Raw genomic sequence first — 17,542 nt, forward strand, 5'->3', positions numbered from 1 at the left:
AGTGACAGTGCGGTTCAATGGTCAACAATCCCCCCTTTTTCCCATCATGTCTGTAACTCATTACAACAATAACAACAACACATTTCTCCAATACATCTTGCAATACAGCTTACATTTCAGTACAGTTCAAAACATCTCTGTACATTTAGCTAGAACTTTATTCAATCAAACTTTGGCTGTACACATGTCAAATACAAAGTGTCAGAATCCATTTCCACCAGTTTATGCATTCCAGGACTGGATACCAACCCCACTGTGAATTTTTCAGGTGGTTTCCCTATGTTTGATCTTGTAGAACGTCTTAAAGGTACCAGAGCTTCTGCTCTCTCGGCCCCCCCATCTGTGCTTGTGCTTGGCACAGCCTGCGCAGGAGATTCCATTTCCTCAGCCTTACGTTTCTTTGATCTGCGTTTTGTACAAATGAGCTCATTCAAAGCATCTCTGAGAGGTATTTGTGTGCCTTCCACTTTAATGTCAAGATCTGGCTTAAACGATTGTTCTTGTGTGTCATCTGACCCTGTAAGAACAACTGTTTCCCTTTGATCCCAAGGTTTTTCTGAGACTTTAATGCTTCTGCTCAGAATTAACTGCTGTGTTTCTGGACACCAAACTCTGAAATATGCATTCTGAAATCCCAAAACAAAACCTTGCTGTGCCCTCGGCGCAAGCTTGCCCCTCCTTTTTCCCTGTGGAATGTGGATCCAGCACCTTGCCCCGAATTTTTGAATGTGTTGTATTTTTGGTTTTCTGCCAGTGATTTTCTCATAAGGAGACATTCCAAGTGCACTGTGTAACACCCTGTTGTGAATATAATTCGCATAAAGAATTGCTTCTGCCCAGAAAGAATTCCCTAAACTGCAATCCATCAGCATGGCTCTCATTGCTTCCTGAAGCACCCTATTTTTTCTCTCAGCAGATCCATTGGAAAACAGGCTAAAAGGAGCTGTGAAAGTCTGGCGTATTCCCTTACTCTCAAGGAAGTCACTTAACACTTTGCTTGTGAATTCCCCCCCCTGATCTGAGTGAATCGCTTTCACAGTGACGTCATGTTGAGTTTCGATTCTCTTAATGAACAGTTTCAGCTTCTGCTCAGCTTCACTTTTCTGCTTAAGCAAATAAACATGAGTGTATTTCGTAAAATCATCAACCAGTACCATAAAGAATTTCGCACCTCCTCGTAAAGCATTTATTGGCCCTGATAAATCAACATGAACTAGCTGGTAGGGAGCTGTTGTGGTTCTTTCAGCCTCCCGGTTAATTGGTACAATAGTCATTTTAGCTTTATGACAAGAATCACAATCCATTAACTGTCCACAATCCTTCAACTTCATGTTTTCACTATGCATGGGGGTTTTCTTAATCGTGTCAAGGTTTGCATGCCCCAGCCTTTGATGCCATTCATGGACGCAGCCCTGATGTACCTGTGTCTTAGCGTTTAACACAGCACACCCTGCTGGACTGCTCTTTATTACAAACTGTGAATCATTAAGGCTTTCCTGCAAACACACTTGATCTCCCCTCATTATATAACATTGGTCTTTGTGGAACAATATAGAAAAATCACAACTCACCAGTTTTCTGACTGACAATATGTTATGAGCCAATTCCGGAACAAACAAACATTCTGACATTATCCCAAGTTTATTAAATCTCACCAGTCCTCAGGCTTCCACCCTTTTCTGTGATCCATCCGCAAGTTGCACAAAATCCTGCACTTCTTCTGAAGCATAAAACAAACTTCTGTCTTTAATTAATATATGGCTCGCCCCGCTGTCGACAATCCAGTTAACAGGTCCTAAATCTTGAGACTTCTGTTTACAAACAAAGTTCACACTTCCCTGCTTCAAGCCTCCATCCCTGGAGTTTCGCTTGACTGCACAGTCTTTTCGGAGATGCCCACGAGCCCCACAGGCATAACAAGACTTCAGCCTTTGATGCTCTTGCTTGTTTTCCTGTCTGCTGCTGCTTTCTTCTTTCAGCTTGGTTCTTAGCTTTTCCTCAGCACTTTTCGCCTCTTGTCTCCGCTGCCATTCCTGGGTCAGTTTTTCCTCAATAAATGCAACGTTCAAACCTCCATCAGGCATGGCTTCGAAAGCCATGACCATATTATTCCAAGTCCCATCGAGCGAAGCCAGGATCAAATAGGTCTTCTGAAGTTCAGAGTGTTCGACGCCTCGGTCCGTCAGCTCAGCAAACAGGTGTCTGAATTCCGTGAGATGCTCACACATGTCGCACTCACCCGTGAAGCGCATTTGATAAAGCTTCCATGCCAAACACAATCTAGATCCTGCAGTCTGTTGCACATGAAGAGCCTCCAACACGTCCCACATTTGTTTGGCGTTTGTAACATCTCTCACGTGTAGCAGTTGAGAGTCAGATAGAGCCAGAAGTATAAAAGCCTGCGCCTTCTGATCTCTACGCGTCCAGGCCGCAGTCAGTACCGCCGGAGTGGGTCCATCTATTGTGTCCCATAAATCCTCTTTTATCAGCAAAGCCCGCATCCTCGGCTACCAGCTGCCATAATTCTTTTCCGTCAATCTTTCCATTGGCAAGCCTCCCCCAGACAGGTTTACAGCCATGTTGCTCACCTCTGTCTGGTACAATCAATCAAGCTGCCCTCTCGAACTCCGTCTGCCGTTCAGACCAGCAACTTACTCCCGTGTAATGTGCTGTGGATCTGGGCCCATAACCCCTGTTGACGTGTGTGCGTTGTTGCGTGAAACAGCATACGTCACGTTGGAGTTAAGTTGAGCAAGAAACTTCTTCAGAGCATTAGATCATGTTAAGAGTCTTTATTAAGACATTACGGCCAAAGGCTTAAGAGTAAATACATGTAGAGTTTCTTCAGTCACCCCCCTTCTGATACATCTCTCTCCAAAGGTAAACACAGAAGACAACCTCTCAGTTCAGAGGCAATACACAGAAGACACAGCTTAACACAGACAGCTTTTCCCAGTCTATCGCGATGGTTACCATAGCAACGGCCTTGGCAGTCCGTTCCCAGACTGGGCAAAGACATAACTCCTCCTAGTTACAGTTTTTCAGACTTGATGGAAAACAGACTCAGTGACAGTGCGGTTCAATGGTCAATGTTGATTCCATAAAGGAAGCCACAGACCTGAACTTACAAGATCTGAACAGGATGGTTCATGACAGATGCTCTTGGAGGTCACTGATTCATAGGGTTGCCATAAGTCGTAATCGACTTGAAGGCACATAACAATAGATTACAATCAGGAGTGGGTAAAAACATAATTCCATGTACACAATCAAAATATTTTGTTCCTCTTATTCATTTAGAACATTACAGGTATATTAGATTATCTTAAAATTTATTCCATGTATTCAGGGAATCAAACTTTACAATTGATTATCAGACTTCATTTCTTTTTTTTCCTTTTCCATTTACCCAGTTACCACAAAGTACTATTCACCTGTGCCATATTTCTACATAGACCAAGAGTTTTGGGTACTTGTATCATCATTTGTATAAGCAATATAGTCCTGCCATATTGCTAAAAATTGGTCTTGTGTAGTTTGTCCCCTAGATGCCCTCAGCTGATTAAAGGTTAGAAATCACTCATATAAAGAGAACAGGATATATGCAGGAGAATCATAGATTCTGTGACTTTTCTGTTATTTTTTCATGCACTGATGGGCCTTCAACTCTGGACAGACAATATTATCCATTGTTATCTTCATTTTTAAATACATACATTCATAATGTATTTTTGAAGTCCAGTATATTTTTCCTGCGTTAACTTACCCAAGGGTACAGAAATTGTTTTTTGAAAGACCACCAACTCTGTTTTTCCAGTTGTTTTATAAGATATACTTTATAATTACAGAGAAAAATTTATTACTCTAGTGAATTTATGGGGCAAAACTTTGGGAATTCAAAATTCCAAAATAACCCAGATGGTTCCATTCTTGCACTAAATGCATTGATAAGAATGTTTAGGAAGCATTTGCATTACCCAGAATTATTACAAAAAAATAGGCATGCATAGTGGGGAGGAGAGCCTGGCTGGGAGTCCAGAGTCTGTGAGTTCAAATCCCCACTCATGCCTCCTGAGTATAAAGGGCCAGATAAAGATCACCCCCCCAGTTACGTCCCCTGCCACCTGTGCAGCCGTGGGCAAGCTGCATAGACCCAAGGAGCCCGGTTGCCCCCCAACTGGCAGTTGCAGACTAGGAAGGGCCTAACTTGTGCAGCTGTGGCAAGCTGAGCAGGCCCTAGCCAGCTGGGGAGGACTAGCCTCAGAGGGAGGCAATGGTAAACCCCCTCTGAATACCGCTTACCATGAAAATTCTATTCATAGGGTCGCCATAAGTCAGGATCGACTTGAAGGCAGTCCATTTCCATTTTCAGCTAGATTAATGAAATAATCCATAATGGTTCAGATGATACACTTATCACTGAGCAATGATATCTGCAACAAGTAAGAAAAAATTATTTAATCATCTTGATATGACTTAGCTTGATATTAGAAGCTTCAATTGTCCTGGCCAATCCTGTAAGATTCAGACTCGGAAATATGTTTTTCTCCATTATGTTTAATATGAAGTCTCAGCTTAGAGTGGTTCACACATCAGTTTACAGATTACACAGGAGTCTGTGTCTCTACACAACGTAACTAGGCGTGGCTACTCAAGCTAAGACATTGTCACAGCAATTAGATACGAGACTCTTGAAGTAGGCTTGGGTTGGGCCCTCTCTGTTTGAGTGGGGAAGATTTCTCTCAACAGGTTTGCCAAAGCAATCAAGCACTCCTGCAAAGTTGAAAAGCTGGTGGTGTCTGCTTGAGCCTTTGTACCAGCCAACATGTCCTTGGAAATGGTGATGGTACTTCAGTCAGATCCTCCTCTGCCTCTGGTTGAGCCTCCAATTCCTCCTCCTCAGGAGGAGGCTCAAATGGTGGTGCTGGTGACAAGGCGGGGCTGAGGGGTGGGACAGGGGCCAGTTCAACGTCAGTCAGTGTGCTTCATTAGTTATAACTGGAACTACAGGGGTAGAGTTGACACCATCTAAACTGCTGAAGCCTTCTACTGTTTCTGCCACCTTCTGCTGCAGTTCACTGGGCCCCACCCCAGGATCCCATTCTTCTACCTCCTCCTCCTCCTGATGACTCCCACCAGCAGTGCTCCATGGAGCCCAAGACATCAATGCATAATAATACTCCAAAACATGGGCTTTCAAAACTTCAGGTTATACTCTATCAACAAATAAAAATGGTAAGGAGAGAAGATGAAATACATTTTTACTGTAGCACAAATATGTTAATCAGTAAGTATATAAAATTACTGAATGTGAATTTATCAGCAATTCCTTTTTAAAAAGGGGGTAGAGGGCAAGAAGTATCATCATGGTTCAAGTCTTTATGGAAATCTAAACATATGATATGGAAGCTTTCTTCCCTAATCCACGTTTGCAAGGACGGTTTTACTAACTCAGTGATAAAGAAAAAGAAGTGTACCTATTTATAAATAAGGCCTTCCTATCAGTACTTTGCAGGTCCACTGAATAAAACTCTTCAAATTAAGCTTTGGTTATCATACTATACATTACCACATAATCATTTCCCAAGAATGTTTTCAGTGTCAGTTTCGATGTGGTGGCTGACAGGTGGTATTTTGTAGAGGTCATTAATTTTGAAGCACCTTTTTAAATTCAAAAGTATGCTCTCTTAAAAAAAGGCATCTGGGATGTCATATAAAAGGTATGGGCATTTTTATGACTTGCTTTTCTAATGTGATAAAGTGATAATCATTATAATTTTCAAATATGTATAATAAACCTGATTGAAAAATAGACTGAAAAGGAAAAGCTGATCTGAATCCTGAAAAAAAGAAAAATACAATTATGTACACAGAAACAGGATTTTAATAGGATTCCCCTTCTCCCAAAAGGTAGTGGCACACAATTAAGGCAAGAACTGTACTAAATGTATATATAGATATGTGACATTATTATTTATTATATACAAATCTTTTATTCCTAGAACACTTGTTTCTATTTGGCATAAGGCAACAGTGACCTTGTATCATGATAGCCTTTCAGCAAGCTACATGAAGGACACTACTAGTTTCAATGCAGCTTACTGGAGACAGCAAGTGTTCATCTTTCATTATACACTATGACAGCGCCCTGCCTTTTCCCCACCACATCCATTTTCAAAACATACGCTTGCTTAAATATAGCAAAATATAAAACTATGTCTTTCTCACTCACACTCTTCCTCCCCCCCCCCAAAAAAAAGAAATCATGGCAAGCAGCATGAGAACTGGTGCAGTACATGCCTTTCCAATGCCAATCAGGTAATATCATACATCTAAGAACATAGCTACAAGTTATTTCCGTTTTAAAATAGCATGTCTAGGAGTTGCCGTATTTTTTTCTTAACCAAAAGCTGGGAGGACCTCACGTGGACTGGAACTATGGTGCATGGAAGCTACTGTTTGTCCCGAAGGTGATATTTACTACTGATTTAGAATCAGATGAATCTCCAAATAATAGTATGCCTTGTGGAAGTAGTGTGGTTGATTACGTGTCGATTTCTCACTCTCTTTCCAGCTTGGTTAAGGATATTTAAATTGGAGACAGGCTTGATAGCGATCATTTACCCCTCAGTTTTACTCTTGTATCTGCCTCTATCCACTTAGACTCTAATCACTTGTATAGAGATCAACTTTTAAAGCTTAGGCCTAAGTGACTATATTGGTCCAAAAATGTAAACACTAAGGTCACTGGTCTACTAAATTCCCCTGCAGGGGAAGAATTGAAAAGCGCTATCCTAAGAGCTATGGAAATTTCTGCTGCCCTAAATCCTTGCCTGTTACCTATTTCAGGGCTGTGGAGTCGGTACACCAAACCTTCGACTCCGACTCCTCTCTTTTTCTACTGTCTGACTCCGACTCCTTCATAAATGGCAAATGTATATTAACTAGTAATGACAAATTTACTGTAGTAAAACGGTAGCACAAGGCATTTCATCACCACCACGTGAATCATCAGGCTAGATTGATAGAACATAAAATGTATTTATTTGATTAAAATTTCTGAACAAGAAAGCTTTCCTAAATTCCTATGAAAGTTTTTATTTTGAATCTGGAGTCGGTACATTTCTACCGACTCCAACTCCACCCAAAATTGCTTCCAACTCCGACTCCACGACTCCGACTCCACAGCCCTGACTGATTTGCCTTTTGAAACCTGTTTTAAGCCTGAAACGGTCTACTTCCAAACCAATTGTACAGCAGAGTGTCCCTAAGTGGTTCGACGAGGAGTGCCAGATAGTGAAAAAATAATTAAGAAATGTATATATTCCATATAGGAAGGGAAATTTTAAAGTCCTACCCCCAAAATACTATTCGCTTAAAAAGCAATACAAATTACTGCTAACCCAAAAGAAAAAACAAGCAGTGTAAAATGAGTGGAAGGCATTGATCGATTCCTCATTAAACAATAACTGTAAACTTTTTTGGGCTGTGGTTACTGGTGCCCTTGGCACCGCATCAAGCCCAGCCAGCTGTAACATCTCTGCCGACATTTGGGAGCGGTATTTTTATGAAATGTTTGTGGAAGCTAGGAAACATCCAACAATTGGTTCTTCTTTTTTAGATTGTAAAGATTTGCCAACGTGCCCCCCCAGTTACACAGTCTGAAGTAAAATCTCTCATTGTTCATCTGAAATCAGGAAAGGCTCTGGGATCCGATTTAATTTCCCCTGAAATTCTGAAGGCGAAAATAACCTGGTGAGCCCCTCTCTGGCAAATATATTTATGCACATTAAAAGACTGGTCTTTTCCCTCTAGCTTGGTTAGAGGCTATTGTGATACCAATCTTTAAGAAAGGGCTTAGGGAAGATCCATCAAATTACTGACCTATCAGTCTATTGTCAATAGTGGGTAAGTTACATACTAGTTATCTGAACCGGAGGCTTACTGCTTGGATAGAGGATGAGAATATTTTGGGAAATTAACAGGCAGGTTTTAGAAAGGATAGATCTACCATCGACCACTGTGTAGTTTTAAACCATTTGGCCAAGAAATATACGACCTCCTTTGGAAATGGTTTGTTTACAGCATTTATCGATCTGAAGTCAGCTTTTGATTCAAACCCAAGAGACAAACTGTGGCTCAAATTGCTTCACTTTTCTATCGACAAGAGATTGCTTTATTTTATCAAAAGTCTCCACCAACGCATGACGCTTCAAGGTGTGGATTAGAAGGTAATTTGATAAATTCTGTTACTAAAGGAGTCCATGAAGGTTGTATATTAGCCCCTTCCCTATTCAATCTCTATTTGAATTATTTGATTGGATATTGTTTAAGTTTTGATTTTCACCCTCCAAAGTTGGCAGAGACTAAATGCCCTTTGCTATTATACGCAGACGATGCCGTGCTTATGGCTGCTTTCACACTGCACTTTATTTCGTTATTCTGACCATTTCTTATCTGTAATCTGTGCATTATATTTGATCTTTCACGCATCTCACAAGCTAGCTTCAGAATTTTAGTGGAATATAGTGGAAGTTTAGCGTAAATTTCCATAATGAATGATACCAGAAATAATCCGTTAGCAAGGCTGAGAACCCGGAAGATCACAGGAGTTTTTCGCTAGCTGCAGCCACTCACATGACAAGCATCCCAGCATGTAGTGCGTTCCCGCCCATTGGTTGCACGGGTTTGTTTGTGGCTTTTTGCCTGATGAATGCTGTACTGGTATTCCAGCATTGGCGCAGATAGCAGCAGCATTTCCCACACACACCCCTGTCTTGATACAATTAAAACAATTTAAAAAGTCAGATCCTAAAGGGAGAGAGCTTGCATGGCAATGGAATGAGATCTTAGACCTCCTACTCAGTGGGGAACAATGCTCCTGGGGGACGGACAAAAACAAGCCATATGAAAGACAGTTGCACGAAATGCTGGTATATCGGCTGAAAAAGCTGCTCTTCCATAATGCAACAGGTACTGCAGTGCAAAAGGGATTTTAGAAATCAGGACAGAAGCGCTACCTTTTTAATCCATTAAACTAACGCAATCAGCCCCATGTGTGAAAGCAGTCTATGTCTCTATCAAAAATAGGACTCAAGCATTTGTTATGTGTCTTCATGACCTATTATAAGGACAATCTGCTGACAATTAATTTTAGTAAAACCAAGATTATGGTTTTCTCTAGGTGTTCTCAGTCAAATAAGTGGATTATTGGCGGGCAACATAAAGATCAAGTCAAGCAATTTAAATACCTGGGTGTCACATTTTTTCCACTCTCTCTTGGGCTACCCACAGAAAACATACAGTGCAGGTAGCCCAGAGTACTACCAAGGCAGTTTTTCATTTTTTCTATACAAAGGGGGCCCAATATATTCCAGCGGTCATCCAGGTATGTAAGGCTAAAATCCTGCCTCAGTTATTGTACGGTGTTTCAATCTGGATCCAGGGATTTAATCCAGCTGTGAAAAGTGTCATTTCAAAATTCTTGAGATCTCTATTCAGAATGCCAAGGTGTGTCACAGCTGCGGGTTTATGTCTTGAGGCTGGCCTTGTTTCTATTGAATGAGCAGCATGGTCCTCTGCTTTTAGATATTGGCTTAAGGTTGTCTTCAGTGATCCTTCTTTAGGTTATTTAAATCTTCTTTTGAAAGACGTTTACACCAGTCCTTGGTCTAAATTTTTTATTGCTAAATTGCACTCATTAGGTTTTTCTTTTGATTTTATCCATACACAAAATTTTAGGACTGCTAAATACATTTCAGATCAACGAATTAGGGATATCAACTTTCTGTATCAAATGCTTGCAAAATATGCTCCCCTATCCATCTTGGTTTGAGTTTCCAGTTCCCCAAATACGCTAATGATTTGGAGAATCTGACTATTCCTAAATATCAGCATATATTCTCCAGGGCCAGGTTTAATTGTCTCTCTTCTGCTCTCTTGGAAGGGCAATACCAAGGTGCTCCTTATGCGAACCGGCTGTGTCCCTGGGGTGACGAAGTTGAAACTTTGACTCACACCTTTTTTGTATGTAATTTTTATAGGAAGGATCGCAATAGACTACTTGGCCCTATTATGAGGAACTTTCCTGGCAGGCCATTGATCTGGTTTTTGAAATATTTCCTAGCTGATTTTAATAAGTCTACAACAGAGACAGTGGCTAAGTTCCTCTTCCCTACCCAAAGGAGTCACAAGAGGATTCTTCTTTCTTAACTGTTATTTCCTTTATGTTGTACTTTTATATTCCTGTATCAACTATTTTGATGTTTTGTTGACTATTTTATTTGAATGGGTCTGTGACCGTATATTAATAAACAGCAACTATAGTATGCCTTGGAAATATTTTAGATTTCCCAGAGGTGAAGTAGGATCTCTACATAGCAGCACAACTGAAGGCAGGGACCAATGAAGTGCTTTGTGCCACCTCAGCAATCCAGTCATCAATGCCAGGCTGAGATAATAAGGGAGAACAAATACAAGTGCAGGGAGAGGATGCACAGGAACAGGTCCATAGTGACTGTCAGGTCTAGATTGTAATAGGAGAGAATGATTGTACTGGTGCTCTCAAATCTCAATGCTTTGGGTGAGTGAGCAGCTTTGCAAGAGCGAAACATATGTTTCTAAGCTTAAGGAAGATGCCAGGATGGGAGGAGACCTCTTTTGCAAACTGACAGATCTAGCTGTAATCAGAGGGAATTATTTTACTTGAGAAAGCAAAATCCTTGGTTGGCCTCTGTGAGAATAGGATGCTGGACTAGATGGGCCTTTGGCCTGATCCAAGAGGTTCTTCTGTGTTTTTTAAGTTCTTCTCACCCTAAAATCAATGTTAAAGGTATATAGCACAAAAGCATCTGGACCAATTTATCTGCAATTTGGCAGGTGTCTTACTTCTCTCATATTTGCAATTTTCAGACCAATTACCCACAAAATACTAGGGGAGATTAAATTATTCCTTTTTTATCCCTCCCCCTTCCAGATTCTGGGAAAAGTAATCCCTGTTCTTGTCCTGAGCAGGAAATGCTCCCTCGCCTACTCCAAGATAAGTTCTAGGTATTGGGACTGAATATATATGTATGTATGTATGCATGCATGCACACACACACACACACACACACTTTGTGATCATCTGCCAAGCTTTTTGCTCCCTTTCACATTGAAAGTTCTCAAAAAGCTTGAGCCTTTCTAAATTTTTGACTGGAATGCTTACAGAAGTTTGACCCATTTGGAGGCAAGCAATGAGAAGCTTCTGCACCCTTAGTTCCAGCACCACTTTGGTAATGTCAGCACCACTCTCTAGCTATTCTACAAAGAGAGCTTTATCTCATAGTTAGGACTGTGTTTGAGAATCTCATAGATCAAGTAGTGATGTTGAGACAACCCACCAGGTTTGATTTTTAGTGTTGCAAATGTAGGGCTGTTGGCAAGTATCTTGGAGCTATTTTATGTCTGATCATGTCAGATTTAATTTCCATCTGGATTTTTTTTTTTTACATAGCAGCTGGATGTACCAATTCTAATGCATGCTGTGCGGGGAAAAAATAGATGCAGCTGAAGGTACAAATTGTACAAAGGCTGCAAAAAATAGCAATGAAAAGCAGTGTGTCAGGGGAGTTCCATCTCTGCAAAGGTTTGAAATCTCTCCATTTTATCTATATGGTGAAGGAGCTTCTATGGGAGCAATTTTTTAGATTCATGCTAATTTTCATAGACTCCATGGGGAATAGATTATGCAGTGAACTATTGCTCCAGCAAGCAGGAAGAGGGAAAATACATGTGTTCCCAGTTTTTTGGAAATTTCAGAAATGAAGATACTCCACGAGGCTTCCATGAATAGCAAAAGCCTAGAACAGCATAAAACTCCATGGAAATAAATGGTTAGGTTCCACACATTCCTAGATTAGTAGTCATTTCTGTTGCCTGACAAATGCTGGAGAAATACTTTAGGGATGTAGAAGAGTGTGATTTCCCTCATGCCATGATCTGTTTAAAGAACATGTTCTGGGTTCCATGGAAAGTGTCAGCCTCCACATGGCTGCCTATGTATAGCACCAGCATCTAGAACTTGTGCAAACTGCAAATATTACACTAGAGCAGTTGTAAAAACTAAAACTAGTTCTGCCTAGCAACTCTATTATGAATATTGTATCATTCCAAATAAAGTTTCATGTTACATCATTATATACAAATCTTCCCCCCGGAGCATTATCTGAAGTAAACCAACATTGCTCTTCTTCTGCAGAACAGTTCTTTAACAGAGAGAAATGAAAAGTGTGTCATCATTGTAACTGTAAGTGAAGTACTTTGTAATTTGATAATATAGTTAAAAGTCAATTATCTAGTAATAATGATAATTTAGGGTTGTTTTGCAAACATGTACTTTATTACACTATTAATCTGATCTGTTGAGCTTTGAAAACCTACATTAAGTATTTCTTTCCAGCCACTACAGTTTAATGAGTGTGAAGTAGCAGAATCTTTTAAGAAGCTATATGCTAAACACCTTGTATTCTGTTGTCAGAGCTGCAAGTTTATATATTTATTATTTCAATGTATATTCTGTTTTTCTACACTTGGCACTCAAGGCTCCTAAAAATACAGTCAACACAAGATTCATAGTAACAAACAGCCAGCAAATAAAACTCCTTAGAATCAGAATAAAATAATAAAATATAAGCCTTCAGCCAGTTAAAATTTCTTGAGCAGTAAATTAGACAAATTAATCTAGGAGTAAAAAGGCTTACCTAAATAAAAATGCCTCTGCTTGCTGGCAGAAAAATAAACAGCACTAAGGAAACTAAACCTCCATTAGGAAAAGAGATCCAAAGACATGGTGCAACCACTGATAAGACCCTCTCACAGTCACCATTTAGATGATACCAGACTGACAGAAGGGCCCTTTTGGAAGATCTCAATGTTCAGGCAGGCTCACATAGGAGAAGGTGGCCTTTGAGGCACCCTGGTCCCAAACCACTTATGCTTTGCTTATATAGATCACAACCAGCACTTTGAAGTGTGCTCCCTATAATTGTTTCTGGTCACTAATCAGGCATCAGCAGCTGAAGTTTCCAAACATGCTTCAAAAGGTAACCCAACATAAAGCACATTGTAGTACTCCAGAGAACATGCAATTACAGCATATGTTATCATGGCCATATCAGACTTCTGTAGGAGCCAAACTGGCTACTGAACACATTAACAGAGTAAGTTTTTAAGTGCACTATTTTGCTTTTTGAAAATGCAGGTGAATAAGCTTACATAAACAGATGCATTTTATAAGATTTTATCACAGTTTTTCTTTCCAGTTTCTGCTACTGCCTCCAACCAAGAACCTTCTTAACTCCGGATCTTTTTCTCTCCAGAGGAAATGCCCAATAAAGCTTTATCACTATAGCAACTAGCCTAATTGGTCTAGTACAGGTCTCTCCTTCAACCATTGGGTGGAGCCACCATCCCTAACTATAAGCCAAATATTTAAAGGGGGTGGGGAGAGAGAAACGATCAGATTATCATCTTTAGGGATACAAAACATCATTTCAATAAATTAAATTATATAGCATTACAATTAAAGATGTGTTAATCTAAATGCTTTTGGTAACACTTTTACAAACTAAATTGCGCTTTATCTGCTGGACCTTCTCATGAAAATACCCAGAATAGGAGCATATTTGTATAGGGAGAAAAAGAGGAAGGAATAAGAAAACTGTCACTCTTTCGATTATGTTGAAAGGTTACTTCAATCTTTACTAAACATTCACCTATCCAGTTTATGAAGTCTATATTTTACATCAGCCTTTGCTGTAATTCTAAGTGTACTTTGGACTGAAACTTTCACATTTAAAATGCATGGTTGTATTTTTTTAAACACACATAATATAGGCATAGAGAGTGTTTCTTCATTATAGCTAATAAATGATTTGAATAAACTGTATCTCAGTTCTTGGGAGGAATAGAGAATCTTTGCAGTTGCATCCTATTAAAGTGGTGGGGCTTTACTTAAGTTGCTTTAAAACACCTTTTCTCCACTTACATCTTTTACAGAGCAATCCTATGCACATAAACATAGAAAGACGTGCCACTAAGTTCAAATGTAGCTTGTGCCTAAATAAGGGTACATAGGATTATAGTATTTAGATTATTCCAGAATAAAGCTAGTTTAATAACAGCACTTCAAACACAGTATCAGTCAGGTGATATACAAATTATACCTCAACATTTCAAAGTTACATATTTAGTCATTAAGTCACTGAAGAATGTAATTGGTGGACTGTCTTGACACTGTATATTTTATACTGCTCAGAGCTATACAGCATAAAATATATACAGCATGTTTAGGATTGCCTAAATTAGAATCATTTTGTAAAGAATTAGGCATTATTTATAAACTCACATGAGATTGCATCTATGGTTTACATATGTATCTATATGTTGAGAAGTGACATAAAACAAGAATTTTATTCTTACATTTTTGGGGGGAGGGGAACGTACCATATGTAGATATAATCTGTAAGAAATACCTCTCTCTCAGTTACGGAAGTTTTTCTTTGTCAGTATAGGAAAAATTAATGGTCAGTGATATTATTTTTGATACATCTTACCATGTTGATCTAATATAATGTTTGTCTTGTGTCAAAGACAGTTTAATTTAAAAGTGTTGCAGAATACTCTTTGCAATCTCCAGTATATTTCCTGAGTACAAAGAACACTTAAGCTGCAATCCAATACATCTACTCAGAAGTAAATTCTATTGGGTTCAATAGGATTTACTCCCAGGTAAGTATGTATTGGACTGCAGCCTTAGGCTACAATCCCATCGATGCTTCTGAGTAAACATATCTAGGGATACATGCTGTTGGACACTTACAAATGGAAATGTCAAAAAAAAAAACCCTAGGAATTCAGTCTGGTAAAAAAAAAGTCAGCATATTCTTAAATTATATAAAATATCAAGCCCTATTAGATTATTTGGAAATTATGATACCTGCTTTATAGAACCAGTGAGTGAAGATTCCAAGTGTAATGGAACACACAAAGAAATTAAGCATCATAGCTCACTTCAATTTCCTTACAGTATCGGATGATGTATCTCAGAAGCATTAAGAGAGAGAGGACAAAATAGAAGAGTATGGAGTATAACAGACATGCTGCAGAAAGCCAACACTATTTCTGTCACTGATAACCTACACATAGGCTGCATCATGCCTATTGTATTCCATATTCTACTGCAACCTAAGGATCCCAGTGACAGCATTCAAAGAGCTTTGCAACCAGCCCAAATGAAAAATACTGTACAAGCTAATTTGTTTTTAAATATGTTAAGGAAGACTAACAGAGTAATTCTATGCATGTCTCCTCAGAATGTCCTATTAAGTTTCACAGGAGTGTGCACAGGACTGAAGCCTTAGAATGAGGTTAAGGGCTCAATGCATAGTTTTCTGTGACACTAAGAAACCTGCACTTCAAATCAATTTCAATTCAGATCAAATACAGTCTTCCCACCCCACCAAATAATCCAAATATAGTTCACATTTCTATAAGAACTGCCACTTATCCGTACTGTAAAATTTACAGTCCATGATTGCAGCCTTAACTTCAACCAAATAATGTTTTACTACATTGTCTTTATATATGAAACACATCTACATCAACACGGTACAGCCCTCCACTGTCAGATACTCACTACTATTATTAGAAGTCTCAAACTAGCACACAAAATAGATTTAAAACATTGATGATAATCTCACTGAAATAATGCTATAGAAATTCTAGTTTTGTCCTATTGCAATTTTACAGCCAGATAACACAGTTGCCCGGGGCTCCTACAGGGAGGAAGGGTGGGATACAAATCAAATAATAAATAAACAAATAAATACTGGGAGGAAGAGCAGGGTATAAATTTAATAAATAAAATGTGTTGAGCTATAAATCTAATTAAGGAATTGCATATAATGCCTGTGTTGTTAGTGAGATCAGGACAACTATCTCAAGAGCAAGTTGTTCACAAAAAGAAACTCAGTGCAGGCATCTACATGAAGCATAAATGAATGATAAGCGGGGTTGGGGCATGAGAAGACTAAAGACTGAGGAAAGGAAAATATGCTTCTAGCTACAGGAGTAAATAAAAGTATGGGCAAATATTCAGAACATCCAGATTCTGCTGCAGAAGAACTGGTGTGCTCACAAATTCCACTGAAAAACACACGCTTTCAAGGTTTATTATACCAGCTTTAAAGTGTTTCTTACAGAACCACTGAGCTCTCCTCCTTTAAGCAGTTTCATATGGGTGAGGATTGTTTGCCAGCCTAGTTGTATATTAACACATCGTGATTGTTTGACAACTTGCCTCCCCCCCTCAAAAACAACCAACCAACCACCCAAGCCAAAAAAGGAAGTGGATTTGCCATCTGGCTGCGGCTGTACTTACTGCAGTAGGCAATTAAGAGGCCAACCAAGATCATAATTGCCCAGAAAGTTGAGGATGCGCTTGACAAAGCACTGGCATCTTTCCTGCTGCTTTTCCTGGGAGATGGAGCCATTGAAGCCACTGCCTTCCCCAGAGGAAAAAAAAAAAAGGAGGGTGGTCAGGCAAGTCTCACCAGCCAGCTCTCCCTTGGAGTGACCACCTTCCGCCACGTGTAATCCCAAAGAGAAACATCTTCAAGACCGATCAAGGGTTCAGCATCAACAACCACCCTGTGGTGCAAAAGGAAGCATCTTCAGCAAAGCCAAAACACATTGTACAGCGGGAAACGACCTCTTCAGCTGTGCGGTTTTTTCCCCCTCCTGTGACAAAGATTCATCGGGAATGAGAATGGAAACACCTGAAGTCCCTCCCCCTCCTTCACCCTTTCCTATTTAAAAAAACCGTCGGACTGAGAAAAGGCTTCCCTGGAACTACTAAGTATTTCAGTTTGATGTCCACAATTGGGGTGTGTTTGTCCCCTCGCCCCCTTACGGGGAATCCTGGAAGGCTCACGCAGGAAAAGATTGGAGAGGGGACCTCCTCCACGTTGAAGATGCCTCGGAGTTCACCCTCACGTCAGCTAGCCACGTCTTCGCAAGGCAGCCCGCAACTACTGATGAGGAAGAAACTGACACACAAGGAGACACACAAACGCCTGCGCGCGCGCTCTCTCACACGCATACAAACCACCCATCGGTTTCCTACCCAAAGACGGGGAGAGAGGTCCTTGCGTTACAACTCCACAACCGAAAGACAACCAGGGGCATCCTTCTGTGAACCTGAGAAGAAAAGAAGGATGATCTCGAAGAAGCTGCCAGTTTCTGCTTGAAAAGGAGTCAACCCGCTGCTGGAAACCCTCCCCGAAAATGCCAGCGAGCCGGTCAACCTCAGAGCGAGCGGAGAACCGACGGCTATTTAACACTCAGTCGAGCCTAAGAGACAGAGGCGGCAGCGCGTGCGCAGACGCGTTCCCTGCCAGCTACAAACTTCCTTCAGAGCCTTGCGCTGTTTCCCTCGACACTTGTAGATTTGTCCTCCAACGCCAACGCCAGCTTCGCCGTGGTGGAGACTACCGTGAGGAAC

At 40.2% G+C, this 17,542-nt stretch overlaps 1 protein-coding gene across 2 annotated transcripts in view; it reads right to left on the bottom strand.

Annotated features, from left to right (window-relative positions):
• Positions 1-17,257, bottom strand: part of TAFA5 (TAFA chemokine like family member 5) — a 676,652-nt gene extending 659,395 nt beyond the window's left edge. For both annotated transcript variants that reach the window (XR_009764476.1, XM_061640261.1), the window contains exon 1: positions 16,421-17,257. Coding sequence is in view for 1 of the 2 variants with exons in the window: in XM_061640261.1 (XP_061496245.1) it covers positions 16,421-16,532 (112 nt within the window). In the remaining variant the exon portion in view is untranslated. The remainder of the gene's footprint in view (positions 1-16,420) is intronic.
• Between the last annotated feature and the right edge of the window lie 285 nt (positions 17,258-17,542).

The sequence above is a fragment of the Rhineura floridana genome, chromosome 8 (assembly GCF_030035675.1).
Source record: "Rhineura floridana isolate rRhiFlo1 chromosome 8, rRhiFlo1.hap2, whole genome shotgun sequence".
Taxonomy (NCBI): domain Eukaryota; kingdom Metazoa; phylum Chordata; class Lepidosauria; order Squamata; family Rhineuridae; genus Rhineura; species Rhineura floridana.